The 15,805-nt window shown below is 66.0% G+C and overlaps 1 protein-coding gene across 2 annotated transcripts in view; it reads right to left on the reverse strand.

Annotated features, from left to right (window-relative positions):
• The window catches only part of STK32C (serine/threonine kinase 32C), a 64,580-nt gene extending 48,991 nt beyond the window's left edge, over positions 1–15,589 (reverse strand). The window contains exon 1 of one of the 2 annotated variants that reach the window (XM_025467697.3): positions 15,313–15,589. In XM_025467697.3, coding sequence (XP_025323482.1) covers positions 15,313–15,574 — 262 coding nt within the window. In that variant the 5' untranslated portion in view covers positions 15,575–15,589. Of the gene's footprint in view, positions 1–13,558; positions 13,642–15,312 lie in introns of those variants that run through there. The other variant, XM_025467698.3, reaches the window with a different exon arrangement.
• Positions 15,590–15,805: the final 216 nt, after the last annotated feature.

The following is a 15,805-nucleotide window of genomic DNA, read 5'->3' on the forward strand; positions in this document are numbered from 1 at the left end:
GAGGCTCACGGTGCAGCGGCTGCACTCCCAGGTCAGTGCTGACTCCTCTGTGCTGCGCCTGCCTCTAAATATTGAATGTGTGGGGATAAATTCAACAAAACGTGTGCAAGCTCTGCGCGGACAGGACGAAACAAAGCAGAGCGAGAGTAAGGACCCGAGTGAGCGGCGTGATTTGCCATGTTCGTGGCTGGAAGACTCGAGATTTTTAAGAGGTCCATTGTCTCCGAATGCAGTCCCAACCAGTGTCTCAGCCAGCAGAGCTTAGGAACTGGCAAGGTGATTCCAACATAGAGGTGGAAAGGCAAAGACTCTGGAATAGTCACGATAATTCTGAAAAAAGAACAGGAGCACCCGGGCGGCTCAGCGGTTGAGCATCTGCCTTCAGCCCAGGGCCTGATCCCGGAGACCCAGGATGGACGTCGGGCTCCCTGCATGGAGCCTGCTTCTGCCTCGGCCTGTGTCTCTGCCTCTCTCTCTCTCTCTCTCTCTCTGTGTGTTTCTCATGAATAAATACATAAAATCTTTAAAACAATCTTTTTTGAAAAAGAACGAAGTTGGACGGCAAACACAGCTGCTTCCAAAACATATCATAAAGCTACAATAATCAATACGGTCTGGTATTGGCTTAAAGATCAAACAGACATCCCTTCTGCAGAAGGAGGAGGAGGAAGAGGGGAGACGGGGAAGGTGGGGAGAGGGAGGGAGGGAGGAAGATAAGGAGGAAGGGACGGGTGGCGGGAACCTTGACCCTTCCTTCATATCAATACAAAAATCAACTTGAAATGGAACTTAAATAAAAATTAACAGGCAGGGGCTCCTGGGTGGCTCACCTGTTGAGCGTCTGCCTTCAGCTCAGGGCGTGATCCCCGGGTCTCCTGCTGGAGAGACCCTGCAGAGCCTCTGAGACCAGCCGGCCGCCCCGTGGGCCAGCAGGGGCCTCCACCCCAGGCCCCACGAGCACCCCCACGGCCCAGCCAGAAAGGAGGGCAGGTCTGGGCCTCGACCCCTGCACACTCCAGAATATTGCCCGAAGGAGACTTGGCATGTGTGACACCCAAGTGGCCAGAAAGACCACGTCCACATCAACTCATGCATTTCTTCCTTCCACCCAGCTTGGTGACACGCAACAAGCATTTATTGAGCACCTACTATGTGCAAGGCCCTAGAGAGCCCAGGGTGGACACAACGTGGCCTTGTCCTCGTGCACTCTGAGAGCCAGAGAGAGATGCACGTTCCCGCGACAGGAGACTCCCGGAGACGATGTCTGTCCATCTACACGGACACGGATGCACACTCACGTGCAAGAGCATGGTCTCCGGGCGGAAGGCCAGTCTTCTTGGCCGGGTCGCTGCGCTGCCGTCTGTGAGGCTGGCTTCCCCGAGCCCCCAGGAACCGCAAGCCCCCTCGAGGCTTCAACCCAAGGCCCTGCCCACGTCCTGCGCGGTGTCCCGGGGGCCAAGGCCCCACCAGTCAGAGGGTGCTCGCGGGACCGCGGCTCCCACCTCACCCCTCTCAGGCCTCACTGTCGCGGAGGGCGGCTCTCGGCGCTCTGCTGCCGTCCTCCGCTCGCTACGGTGACGTCCGTGGCAACCGCGTCGGAAGCTGAGACACCGCGCATCGGGTAATTAACGGAGCCTTCGGGGCCTTTCAATTAACTCGGTCTGCAGACGAGCAAACCCCTGTTCTCTGGAGCATTGCTTTTTTTTTTTTTTTTTTTTTTTATTAAGAGGAATTTGAGATCATTTGGTAGTTTCTTGGATTCCACTGGACCGCCCTGTGCGGCAGAAGCCAGGTGACCTGGGTCCCCTCCGCGTTCTCGGCCTGTAGCGCTGTCACTCTATGACTCTGCACACGGAGTCTGAGGATGCACGTCCCCCACGGAGGGGGTCGGGCGGGGGGCTCAGCCTTCCAAGGACCCAGGAGCCCCGTCCCCCTTGGTTAGGCTGCGCTGCACAAACCTCACTTCCCGGCCCCCCGGCGCAGCCCTGCGACCCTGCGCACGGCCCGGGGATCTCGGCCTGCAGCGCCGCTGGACGCAGTCAGCACGGGCTCTGTGTCCGCTATGGGCACCCGACCATCTCTCCTAACCTCCCGGCCTGGACGGACAGACAGACGCCGCAGCAGGCCGGCGGGCCTCGCCCTCCCCGTGGTCCCAACTCCCGAGGACTGCGCGTCTCTCGGATCCGAGGCCCCCTGCGCAGACGTGCAACTGCCCCTGAGCCCTCGAGCCCAGCTGCTTCTTGAAGACATAAGGAGTGAGCAGCGCCCGGGCAGCAGCCCACAAAGGCTGCACCAAGGGTCCTGCACACCGAGCACAGCACCTCCCACCTCACAGGGACGAGGTGTCACACGGAGGGGATGGTGGGGCACGCACACCCCGGCACGCTCGTGTGCCCAGCGGGGGCCTCTCCCGGACGCGGACGGCGCAGGTGTCCACCCGGCCAGCTGGGCTCTCACACACACTCACGCTGCCAGGCTGGGGACACTGTGGAAGCGACACCCGCGCCCCCAGACCCTCGACGTTGCCTCGACGGCACTTCCCGGGCGGCTCGGTGCTCCCGGCGGTTAGCACGTGGTTCTCAGCCCTGGGGACACGTGGCAGAGCCTGGCTGTGTGCCTGTCACGGGTGTGGAGGGGGGCATGCCGCGGGCACAGCAGTGCACGGGACCGGCCCCCAGACCTGGAATGGTCCGGGCCCGGATGTCCACGCTGCGGAGCCAGCCTGGGGTCGGTGGCCCGGCTCTAGCCCTCGCAGGGCAGTGGCTGGCGGCCCAGCCTATGGGATCCCAAGGCTCCTGTGGTCCAAGCCACGCCCGACGCAGGCCCCGAAGCCGCCCCAGCACGGTGACAGCCCCAGGAGGCGCCAGGACCCCCCGGGAGGGACGCGGCCCCGGCCCCAGACACAAGGCACACACCTGCTCATCAGCGGACTCCCGGCTCCTGTCAGACGTGCGTTTCATAACCAGCCCACGCGCACTTTCCAACCTAATTCGGGGAAGGAGCTTTCGGGACACTTGCACCTGCATCTGCCGAGACTCATCCATCACACGTGGCCCCAAGGCAAGTGCAGTCCGTCTCCCCGACAGCCGGGGCAGCGCAGCCCCGGCCCCGACGCACCCTAGAACCCAGCTTCCTGGGGCCGCTTTTCCCAGTGACCAGGCGGCTTGGCCTAACCGCGCGGACAGCCCGGCCCAGAAAGCACCTGCCAGAGAAGCTGGAACAGAGTCGTCCGGAGAGGAGCCAGAGCCCAGCCACCCAGCGCGCCCTGCTGCTGCCGGCTGGGGAGGTGGGGCCGGTCTCTCTGTGCCCAGGCCCCCCGTGTCCAGTCCACCCGTGCCCAGGCCCCCCCATGCCCGGACCCTCCCCATGCCTGGTCCCCCTGTGCATGCCCCCCCCGCCGTGTTTGGTCCTCCCTATGCCCGGACCCCCAGGCCAGGGCCGCTTTGTCTAACGGGGCTGAGGGGCGAGCTCTCCAGGAGCAGCGGACGAGCCGTCCCACTAGCTTGGACGCCCGCAAGGCGGGACAGAGAGGGCGCTGCTCGGAGGGTGGCCGCCCGGCGGGAGCAGACGGGGCAGAGGGCAGGCAGGGCCGCGCAGGGCGCTGAGCAGCAGGAGCAGGGGACCCGGGGGGCCGGGTGAGGACACGCGGCCCCGGGGGGGGGGGTCAAGGCTTGGGGCAACAGAACTAGAGTTGGGAGGGGCCAGATTGGAGCGTATGAGACACACGCGTGGCGGTGTCGAGTCAGAGGCTGGACAGAAAAGTCTGGAACGTGGGAGGCAGGTCCCGGCTGGAGATATAAATTTGGGAGTCGGCATATGGATGACATTTGAGGCGGCCGGTGCGTGAGTGTAGCGAGACGGAGCCGGGAGAGAAGGGCCGGCCGGGGGCCCGGTGGCGGCGGCCTGAAGCCTCAGGCAGGGGGTCCAGGCGGGGTCCGGGCGGGTGCTGCTGCGGTTCAGGGACGAGGACGCCGGGCCCAGCACTATTCTCAGCCGCGTGGAGGGACCTTCCCCGGAGCATGGGCCGTGGGCCGCGGGGGGCTGGACACCCGCAAGGACAACGGGGTCTCGAGGAGTCTCACGGGATGAGGGGAGCAGAGCAGCAGGGACAAGTAGAGCCTGCTGCCACTCGGCGGGCACACGCGGCAGGCCCTAGGGATGCTGGCACCCGCGTCCCTGGGACTCAGCCCCGTGCCCGGCCCCGTCCACCCTCCGGAATGAGCTCGCGGCCCAACCAGCCAACAGCTGCGAGCGTGACCCGAGCACAGGCCGCGGCCCGGGCTCAGCGGCCCCCGAGATGCCCCGGGGCAGGCCACAGGGCCGCACACGCTTTGTGGGCCCACACCTGGGATCCGCACCCGGGCCGCAGGCGTCAGTGCCCCCACCAAAGAGCCCCAGCTCCGGCGAAAGGCTGACGGTGCCAGGTGCACGGATTCCTGCTCCGCGGGGGTCACCGGGGCATCGCAGCAGCAGGCGCCCCGGGGACGGGGAGGCAGGTTCGGGCCGCGTGGGCGGCGTTACGAGGGGGCGTCGTGGCAGCGCCTCCACAGACGGCCGGGGCGGGCGGAGCGGGGCTGGCGGAGCAGCGGCCAGGGCAGGGGCGCCTGACCCGAGGGCTTGGACCACGCTCGCGACCTCGTCACATTTGGGTGGATCATGGAGGGATCTTGTTCTCGTCTCGACCCATCATGGCCACGGGGCCTCGTCCAACACCGGTGCTCTGCGGACTCGTGTACGTGCGACACGCGAGCGCCAGGCCCGGCCGTGTGCGGCCCCCAGAGGCCCCCGAGCAGTTTCCACGTCACATCACACGCCCTCTGCCTGCGGCGTGCAGACCAGGTGCCCTGGGTGGGGGGCGACGGGACCACCGTGAGGTTGGCCTGGGCTTCCCGGGAGCACACGGCAGCCCCGCTCCCGACAGGAGCTCCCGGGACACGGGCTGACCCAGGGCTGTGGGGACAAAGCACAGCCTCGGCGCGTGGCCAGGATGCAGCGGCCACTGCTGGGCTCACGGGAGACACAGGGACGAGGCCACGTTGGCTTACGGCCGGAAGCACAGAACAAGCACCGTGCCAAGGGGCAGGAGACACGGACCTGTGCAGCGTCCCTGATCACGCACACGCCGCCTCCCTCAAGGGCATGGAGCAGGATGCCCGCCCGGAAGTGCAGGCTCCTCCCAACAGGTCAGCGTGGAGGGGACGGCGCGGTCCCCTGGCCGTGGAGGCCCCTGCGGCGCGGCTCAGCCAGGGGACAGGGTCAGCACGTGCAGGCAGCAGACACGCCCCGGCCGAGGGCAGGACCCGAGGGCGCCAGCCCGTGCCCGTCCCCAGTGTATCCACGCGGAGACCGCACGCAAATCCTACGAAGCACCTGGCCCGTCCTCGCCCGAACGTCGGGTCACCACACGGGGAGCGGCTGAGGGCCGCCAGGAGCGAGCCCGTGGCCGGACACGATGCGTGAGGACCCAGGAAGCCGGACTGGACCGTGGCCCTGGGGTACTCGGCCGTCAATCCCCGGGTCAGCGTGACTGCCCACGGCGCCCGACCACGCCGTCCTGCCCTGCCTGGGGTGCTTCCGGGTGGCGTGGGTGCCGGGATCCGTGGACTCGCTGCAGCAGGTGCGCAGCCAGCGGGGCCCTAACAGACGAAGGGGGGCTTCTCCCCTTGTTCCTGCCTCGCCGCCCGGGTGGGCGCAGCTCGGGTCCTGCCCTAGGCCCGGAACTGCGTATCGCCTCGCGGGTTCCCAGGCCCGCAGCCCACGCGCCCACCTGGCCTCCTCGGCTGTGCGAGTCTGCTCCCCTAGATACATCCCCCGACACGCACGCACGTGCACACGGACACCCGCACACGCGTGCACACCGCACACACCTGTTCTGCACATCCGCGCCCCCAGACGGCCCCGGCCAGGACGGGGTCGCATCCCTGAGGGCTCCCCACGTACGCGCCGCACCGACTTCAACGTGCACGGAAACAAGGCGTGAGGACTCGCTGCACTGCCTTCCCGGCTTTGCTGTAAATCTAAAAGATCAAGGAAAAAGTTTCTAAAGAGTCATACGTGCTTTGTGTGCATGGAGCGTGGATGGGGGCTGGGGGGGGCGGCACGAGGAACACTCGAGGCTGTGGTATCCGGGCTGAGGTTACATAAGACGCTGGATTTCCTCATATTTTTTCTTGTCATTTTTGGTTATATAATAAAAAGCTATAAAGTTAAAAAAAAAAAAAGGATCATCCTGGCGAGAGTGTCTGGCGCTAGATGAGCAGCCTCGTAATCCGTCACCCAAAGCAGGACACGTCTGAGGGTGACGGGGAGGCCGTTAATCATCGCGCCCGATCACGAACGTGTCCCCCGCACACCGGGGCCCAGGAAGGAGCTGGGTCAGCGGGGGCAGGTGGGGAGCGGCGGGGAGGCCACGGGGACGGGGTCCCCTCTCGGGCTTGTCCCCGTCCCCACAGCGTCTAGCTCAGTGTCGTGCCAACCCGCTGCCGGGGGCGCCTCATGGACTGGGCCTGGGCCTGACCTCCACGCACTCTAACCGCCGTGGGCTCGGGGCAAAGGCTGTCACGGTGCCACTAACGGGGGGTTCCACTGGCCGACTCCCAGTCCCAAGGGATGTGCCCCTGGTGGTCCGGGGTCTCCGTCGACGTGCCCCATAATCCCACACAGCCCCCCTGTGCCCACCAGCACCCCCTTGGCTCCCGCTCACCGCCCGAAGCACCTGGCAGGACCGGCAGGAGGCCCAGGGTTCCCCCGGCACACACGGCCACACGGCCCCCAGCCCAGGCCCGCGCCGGGCACACATGTGGGGACAGGGCCCCGCTCGGCGGCTGCCTTCCTCCCCGGGTCCCTGCGCCCCACTGTCCCCGTCATGTGCGGACTTTGCAGATCCTTGCCGCCCGCGGAGCTCAACTACGATGTCAGGAACACAAGGGGACCTTGATTCTTGAAGAGAAGGAGACGCCAAAGGACAGACATGACCCTGCGGGGTCACAGGCAGGTCCCCGGGGCAGCGAAGGGGACTCTGAAGCCAGGCCACGGCCACCTTCCCGGGGGAGCACCTGTGAGCGGGTGGGGACCCAGGGAGCGGCAGGTGCACGGCCTCCTGGGTCTCGGGCTCACAGCGCCTCCCCTCGGAGGCCCGGACTGAGCTCAGCATGTCCCAGGGTCCCCAGGGTCCCCGGGGGCTTGAATCAGCAGCCGCAGTGCTGGGAGGCGCCGGGTCCTCACGCTGACATCCCGCGCGGCCCCGGGTCTCACGCGGCCAAGAGGGAACTCGCCCAACGCTGGGAAGGCGGGTGACACAGCCAGGCCGGGGCTTCCGCTCATCCCTGACCCCCGGCCCCCCCTCCCTCCCCCTCGCTCCCCCTCCGGCCCCGTCCAGCTCTCTGGCAGCCACCCCCCCACCCCGGCTGCTCCAGGTGCAGAGCCTTGGCCCCGTGCACCCCCCTCCTGGACTAGAGCCGGACCGCGGAGTTCGGTGGAAGTGACACGGTGCCCGTCCCCACCAACGCCGTGCCCCAGCCTCAGCCTCAGCACGCCTGGTGTGGGGAGGACGGCCCGCTCGCCCGTGACCAGTGGACACGGAGAAGCCCTGAGACCACGGAGGGCAAGTGGTGGTTTAAGATACGCCCTGAGGGTGGGCGGGACACAGCGACGTGGGCCCAACGGCATAAGGTGGAGGCGACAGGCTGTGGCCGCCAACCTGTGTCCCGGACGGCACTGCGGCTTCCCCCCATCTCCTGGCCCCCGGGGAGGTCGGCGGCCACGGTGCACGGCCACGTGAGCAGCCCCAGGGGAAGCCCACGTGTGGGGAGCAGCCCCCCGAGCTGCGGGCGGCACAGCCACGGCGACAGCTGCACGGCAACCCCACGGGGCCCCGAGCCACGTGCACGGGAAGGGCCGCTCCCCACCCGCCGGCCACAGAAACGGAGCCGAGGGGACCGCTCTGAGCCAAGTTTTGAGGTGATGTGTTAGGTAACAGGTGACAGGAATAGGTAACAAATAGCGGCGGGTGCAAGACCCGACACCCCAGGACGTGACCCGCCTGCGTTCCACCTGCGAACCAGGCCCCGCGTCGGCAGGAGTGGCGGGGGGACCCGGCCCGGCCCCGGTGGCCCTGACCAGTCATGACAAATAACGAGAACAGGTGTCGCCGCGTCACAGGTCGCGGGGCAGCTTGTCCCCAGCAGTAAACAGGGGTGCGGAGACCCGGCCCCGGCCCCGGCCCCGGGGAAGGACAGCGGCCAGCAGGTGCCGGGGGGGGGGGGCCCAACGCACCAAGCACCCAGCAGCCCCCTCCTCGCCCCGCGGGGTCGCCCTGGAGAAGGCGTGCGCGTCCGCACCCCGCCTGACGCTCACAAAGAAATGACAAAGTCGCCTATTTCTTGCTTTTGCCACAAGTTGTGCCTTCTGCATACAGAGCACGAGGAGTCATGATGTGAATTCTGAAGGCAGAGACCTTTCTGAAGTCAACTTTCAAAATCGCTGTGAGAAAGTGAATGTGCTCAGCTCCTATTTTTAATAAATTGGGGGCGACACTGACTCCCACCCACACCATCTCCTTGTTCGGAACCTAAATAACACGCACAGGGTTCTCACAGGGGCGACACGGGCCTGCGCCTGAGCCGTCGAGCTGGGGACCGTCCGTGTCACACCGCGGGGGGGCAGCGGGGACAGAGAGGCGGCCCCCGTCGCGGCTAGCGGAGCCACGCGGGACGAGCCCCAGGCTGCTCTCCGCCCTCGGCCACGCGGTCCTCGCCTTGGTTTTTAAAATAATAGATTGTAGGTCAGTGAAAGAAACATTTTTTTTGATGAAGCAGGCATCCCAGATTTTAAAAATAACAATAATTTTATTAATTACAGCTTCTTCCAAATTGTCTCAAATCCTGATCATTAAAATCATTCAGCGTCTGGATCCAGCCGGTGTTCGGAGACGAGAAAAGTAGCCCAGCACGTCCTGCGGGCACACAGCCAGCTCACAGCCCGGTGGGCAGGCCGTACACGCGAGGAGCTCTGGGGTGACAGTGACCCCACTCAGTGGACGGGGCAGGGGTGGGATGGGGATGGGGAGCAGGGATGGGGCAGGGACAGGGTGGAGACAGGGCAGGGATGGGCAGGGACGGGAAAGGGACAGGGCAGGGACAGGAAGCAGGGATGGGGCAGGGATGGGGAGGCAGGGGGGCAGGGGCAGGGAGGGCTGAGCGCTCGTGGGCACAGCCGCCAGCAGGAAGGGCGACACCCGCGGCCGTGGAGTGGGCAGGTTTGGGGAGGCCCAGGCTGCGCGTGTCTCCGCCAGGCAGGGGAAAGTGCCAGCTGGGCCCGCGCTGCCCAAGGCTTCCCGCAGACGGGGAACTGGGTACCAGCCCTTGAAACAGGAACCAAGTGGCTTAAAGGGGGCCAGAGCGGCTGCCCGGGTCCCCAGGAGGGCAGACAGCACCATCCGCCCCGGGAGGCCACAGGCGTGGGGCCCCACCCGCCATGCTCCCCACGGATGCAGTGGGAAGCCAAGTGGCCCCCAGCAGCCAGCTCTGGGAGGGAGCATCGACACGCCCCAGCTGGCGGCATTCGCACCAGCAGCCCTGGGAAGGGGTCAGAGGAACGATGGCGAGTCCCCACGCACAATAAAGGGAGGCCGTGGAAACGTGTGGTTCCGTGTGTAACAGGCCGTCCCTGGGAGGAGTGACGTGGAAATAAGAACACCCGAGGCACGGGGCCAGCCCTCCCCGGCGGCTTCACGGTGAGAGCCAGCATGACCCCAGAGGGGGAGCAGCGTGGGGTCCCCACCCGAGCCCCGGGGCTCCCGGCCTCCACCGCCACCCCTGCCGCACAGCTGCTCAGCCCTCCCCACCCAGAGTGGATCCAAGCTCGGGCGCAGCAGCGTCGCGGGGGAGCTGGTGGGAGCTGCAGGCTCCTGGGCCCCACGCAGACCCGCGGGGTGGGAATCTGCAGTCCCGGGCTCACGGGGGGGCGGGGACCCCGCTCAGGCTGCCCTGACCCTGGGCACAGTCAGCGCTCTCCGTGCTTCGCTCACCTGGGACCGCCACCCCCGGGAGAAGCCCCGAGCAAACACGCCCGTCGCATTCCCACGTTACTTCTCGGCTGGAGAGCTGGGTGGTTAAATTTTTAAAAGAAAATCGGCTTATTTTTAGCACTTTAAAACACACAACCAGATGGATAGGCAGGCAGAGCTGACGTGACAGTAGGTCCCAAGTCCATTCTAGGACCAGCCTTGTGAGCCACGCAGGGAGAAACACAGCGAGCGAGCTCGCGGCTGCCCACAGGCCCTCGGGGAAGCTGGGGTGCGGCCCGGGAGCCCCGAAACCCAGGAACGGACGTGCAAGGGGGCTTCCCAAGGGGCCTGCGTGCCCTCCTGCCCAACCTGAACCCAAACACCCACCTCACGGGACTCGGCGCGGTTCCACCGGCCGGTAGGGCCCCGGGGTCTGCAGCCAGCACGGGAGGCCTGCGCGCAGGGAGGGGTGGGAACCCCGGTCAGCCCGCCACCCCGCCCCGTGCCACTCCTGACGCTCCAGGCCGTGCCCCCTGGAAACAGCCTCCCAACAAACAGGGGCCTGACCCCCAAACTACGGCCTCATACAGTGTCGGGCCAGCCCCGCGTGCACCCAGCTGCTCTCCTCCGCCCCGCGAGCTCTCGGAGATGCGGATGAAAAATAGGGCACAAGCTCCGTGAAGTGACGGGTGACACGAGCGAGCACGAGAAAGCCCACGCCGAGTGCAACCCGACAGCTCTGGGAACCCGCCAGGGTCTCGGCGGCGCGGCCGCTTCCAGGACGAGCCGTGGGCCCAGAAGAGCCCTGCTGCACCGAGCGCTAAGCGGAGCGGAGTACGGCGCGCGGAGATGCCGGTCACAGCCAGCACACACGACAAAGGACGGTTTAAACTTAGAAACAGCCCCAGTGCGCTCGACTTCAGAGAGCAGGGGGCCCCAGGGGGGAGACCTCACGGCCGCGTCACACGGCACTCCCGACGGACTGGAAGTTTCCACGTCCACACGGAAGGAAGCGCCGACGCACGTTCGTCAACGGTAGTAACGCGACACCAACCAGAAACTGCCAGAAAGGAAGCTATTGATGGATCCGGCCACAGACAAATTAAACACATCCGTACCAAAAAAAAAAAAAACCCGCCCGTAGCGGTGCTGCAAGGTAAATGGCACAGGCACGTGTCGGGGGCCGTGCAAGGGTAAGGCCTCGTGGGCAGGGACGGCCCAAGACACGGCGGCCACGGTCCCGGCAGGAGCCCGGGCTCGGGAGCTGCCACCAATTCACAGGACACGGACGCTCCCAGGGCCGAAAGCACACAGGTGACCAATCCCACCAGCAAGCAGACGAGCTCAACGCGTTAATACATCAAAAACTTACAAAAACTTAAAACATGGGCGGCCGGGTGGCTCGGCAGTTTAGCGCCTGCCTTTGGCTCAGGTGGTGACCCCGGGTTCCTGGGATCCAGTCCTGCATTGGGCTCCCTGCATGGAGCCTGCTTCTCCCTTTGTCTCTGCCGCTCTCTCTCTCTCTCTCTGTGTGTGTGTCTTTCGTGAATAAATAAATAAAATCTTAAAAAAGAAAATAACTTAAAACCCCACTAGCAGCCAGGGTTGGTGAGGATTCGGGGCAAGAGGACTTCTGAGCATGCCCAGAGCAAGCGATGGCTGGTCGCCCGTCCAGGCGGCTCCGTGGACATCTCGGCCCTGCTGCCCCTCCCCGGCCGCTCCCTGTCTGCTGCCCCGTCGGTCTGGTCACCCCGCACTCAGCAGCCACATCCTTGGTGGCCGCCTTGGAAGCAGCGCCCAGGGCAGCGGCAGGCTCTCAGATGACGGCTCCTGCGGAAGCCGGCCGGTCAAACGACAGGGACACAGCCCTGGGGCGGCAAGCTCGTTCCCCAGTGCAGGAACACGGACACGCGGACGTGCCCACTGCCAGGCCGCTTGTGATACTGAAGGAAGGCAGACAGAGCGGCGTCCTATAGTGGGAGATGACGTGACCGGCAACAGGGTACATGCCCAGAGGCGGGCGAAGGGCAGCGACCCGCCCGCCGCCCGTGGGAGCCCCAGCAGGGCCTGCCCGGCCGGGTGCCGCGCTGCCACGGCAACTTCCAGGGGGCGGGGACCAGGCGCCGGGGAGGCCAGCGCCCAGCCAGGCTGGAGGACTGCGCCCGGCCGTGAGGCGCCCACAACGCTGCTGTAGATCCCTCACGTGGGCGACACCCCGCTGAGCAAGAGCAGGTTACGACCAAACCATATATGGATCGCGATCCCATTTCTGCGTGAAGGGAAAAGACAGTGTTTCTCCGGCGCTGGAAGTGTGAGAACATTCCTAGAACCAGGCAGCGGGAGAGGCACAGCGCACGTTCACTGTGCAGAGCCTCGGTGCTGAACCTACGTGCGTCGGGATTCTTCTATTTAGGACAATTTCAAGAAAAACAGGAAAGCACATGCATTTATATATTTTGATGCTTCTATAATCAGAAAAAGACAAAGGCTTTTTTTACGTTCCGAGGAAGGTGACTTGAGAATCTGGCGGCCTCCTGCCCTGGCGCGCCCCCCACCCCCACCCCCACCTGGCCGGGGCCAGCGTCCTCCGCCTTCAAGGGCTCCCTTCCTCCCAGGTTGCTCTGCGGGGAGCAAACCTGCACCTGGTTAGTGACTCCCCGCTGGTAAGCTGCTGTCACATGGGGCTCGGGCGCTGGCCACGACTGTGAAGGAGAGGCCCTCCCCGTCCCCCCGGTCACGCACCTGCTCCGCAGGCGGCACCGGAGGCCCCTCGGCAACCTCACCGCATGCGGGGTCTCAAGCCGCACTGGCGCAGCTCTGGGGCAGGGCGACAGGAAAGGCAGGTGCCCTGGGGTGCCCTGGCGGGTTCAGCCCCTGAAGTCCCCAGCGAGGGATCGCGTGGTGGAGGCGCGGGGCTGGGGGGTGGGTAGGGAAAGGTGCCCCAGCTCCTGCATGAGGCAGAGGCGCCGAGAACTTGGACATGCGCCCGGCACCTGCCGCGCCAGCCCGGGGGCTGTAGACTCCACTCCGCGGGACCGGCGGGGACCGGGACGTCTCGTCGACATCACAACCACAGGGATTTACCTGGCACTGCGTTAAAGTGCCCCCGTTTCCCTTTTTCCCTGCTCTCTGCATACCAAACTTGATATATTAATTGGGAGTTTTAATCCAAAAAATTCATCCGAAGGACTTCCGTCGCCATGGCAACCGTGCAGTCACAGTAAATGCACGTCTGCAGCACAACACCGCCGCCTCTTCAAGCCCGCCTGGCAGCGGGGCCGACAAAGTAAGGCGAGCCCTGTCTGGAGGGGCGAGGAGGGGTGACTTTGCACCCCGGCCTGCAAGAGCGTGGGGGTTCAGGCGCCACGGCACGCCCCCTGACCCCCCTCCCTTCCGAACCCCAGTCCTCGCCTCTAGATACACCCGCGGCCCTCTCCGCGAGCGTGTGCCCTGACGCCTGAGCTGTACGTGCCCCGGCGATGCCGCGCAAACGCGAGACACAGGTAACCGGGGGCGGCCGAGCCCAGGCCAGGCTCAGCCTCCCAATCTCACCAAACAAAGCCCAGGTAAGTCCCGAGGTGCGTGCGATCCGGGGACGTGGCCGCTGTGCCGAGCGATGAGCCTGTCCCCGACGGTCACGTGTCCTAAGGCGCAAGCACCTGTAGCCAAGGCAGCCACCTCCCACCCGCCCGCAGCAGCTGCTCCAGCGGCGGCCGGCCTCCTCCGGGCAGGTAAAGGGGTGACTGAGAGGATCCTCAAATCAGACCGTGAGCAGCGGAAACAGATCCTGTGCTCTTTTTGCCTTTTTAATGATCCTTGAAATCTGAGACGTGACATACTGTGAGCACACAGCAGAACCCTACGCGGAAACGCTCAAGGCGGCCCTGGCGCGACAGCAGTCTCTCTCCTTCCGCGTCCTCCGCCTCGGGTAGCCCAAGGCGAAGGCACGAACAGGGCGGCCAGCTCTTGGCTACACCGGCCAGCGCCGAACCCACACGTGTCTCTCAGACATTCTCTCATCCCGCAGCCGGAGAAGCGAGACGTCAATGTGCTTCCTGACCGGCTCCTGATTCACCCTGCGCTGTCTCTACTCGGAAGATCCACACCAAAAACAAAAGTGTAGAACACAGGGGAACATTCACAGCAGTGATTTCCGCGGCCCCAGAGTGCGGAACACGATGACGGGCAGACCGGGAACACGCCGTGCTGATGTGGCAGCCGGGGAGGCACCTCGGCGAGTCCAGCACCCGTGTCCCCCCCCCCCCCGCCGCCCGCTGGCCGTGGCCAGGCTCTGGCCAGGCTCAGGCCAGGCTCGGCGGAGCCAGCACCCGCCCCCCCTGCAGCCACAGCAGCCTCTCCATCGCCCTGGTGACCGCCTGCACGCGGCCTGCACATTCATCCCCACTGGCCTGAGGTCGTACTCCGGTAATTTCCTTTAATGCTTAAATTATTTATCAGAATAAATAGCTTGGGCTCTTGTGCTGAGCTGTGCTCTAAAATTATAAAAGACCCATCCTACCTCTGCAGGCTGCCTACAAAATGCAAAATGCATATTTCGACTATTTTAAGAAAATGTCAAAAAAACATCAAATGTGTCATCCTCGTACCATTTAAGTTATCCGCATGACATCTGTAGAAAAGAGCTGTGACTGTACCACGGTGCCCAGAGGCGGACCTTCCCCACAGGTAGGCGCCGAGTCAAAGGTGGCCTATCACCTGTTTCCCCGGCGCACCTGCCTCCGCATGGCCGCTCAAGAGATACGGGTCCCCCGGGCCAGCAGCGTCACCTGCAAGGGGACCTGAGGGGAAACCCTCCAAGGGGGTCCCCAGAGGGCAGGTCTTTGCACAAAGGCAAAGCCACCTCTGCTGCACATCTGGATGCAAAGGTTGGGCCCGCGGCGCCGGCCACCCGGCCACCCGGCCACCCGGCCACCGGGCAGGCCAGACCCAGAGCTCCCAGGGCCTGGCCCCCGCCACCTGTGGGGCGGGCATCTTCCTTCGCCAAGGCGCACGCACAGGTGCAGAGTTCACGGAGCCTGCACATCGCCCCTAAAAGGAGAAGGAGAACCTGCAGCCCTGGCCACGGTGGGCGGCCGAGCGGGCCGAGCCCCCTCCCCACGCTGCCCCGCTGGACACGAGGGCGCAGGCGGGAGCCCGGCAGGCGCGTGGGCACCTCGGGCTCCCTGCGCGAGTTTCCCGGGAAACCGAGCCTCCCGGGACGCCCCCCCCCCCGCCGCGGTGTCCCGAGCCGGGGCGATCCCAGGGCCCCCACGCGCCCGGCCCCGCCCCCGAGCGGCCGCGCTCACCGTCCTCCTTGTCGTCAAACACCGGCCTCCGCGCCGTGGCCGCCGACATGGAGGAGCCCATCCTCTTCTTCCACTTGCTCCACGGGAACAGGGGGCGCGGCTGCGCGCGGACATCGCCCGCGTCCCGGGCCCGGGGCTGGCCGGTGGCGGGCGGCGGCGGCGCGGGGGGCGCGTCGGGGCCGGAGGGGCGCGCGCGGCCGGGGGGCGGCGAGCCGGGGGGCGCCAAGGCGCTGCTGCCCCTGCGCTCCGCGCCGCTCCTCATCGCCGGGCCTGGGTGCGCGCGGCTGCCGGGGCCGGAGACATGGCCCGCCCGGGGCGGGAGCGGGAGCGGGAGCGGGAGCCGCAGAGGCAGCGGGAGCGGGAGCGGGAGCGGGAGCGGGAGCGGCCGGAGGTGCCCCGAGCGCCCGGCCCGGGCTGGCGGCTCCTGCTGCGGGGCCGGCTCCGCCGACTGCCGTGCGCGGGGGCGGGGCCGGGGCGGGGCGAGCGGGGCGGG

The sequence above is a fragment of the Canis lupus genome, chromosome 28, assembly GCF_003254725.2.
Source record: "Canis lupus dingo isolate Sandy chromosome 28, ASM325472v2, whole genome shotgun sequence".
NCBI classification, from domain to species: Eukaryota; Metazoa; Chordata; class Mammalia; order Carnivora; family Canidae; genus Canis; species Canis lupus.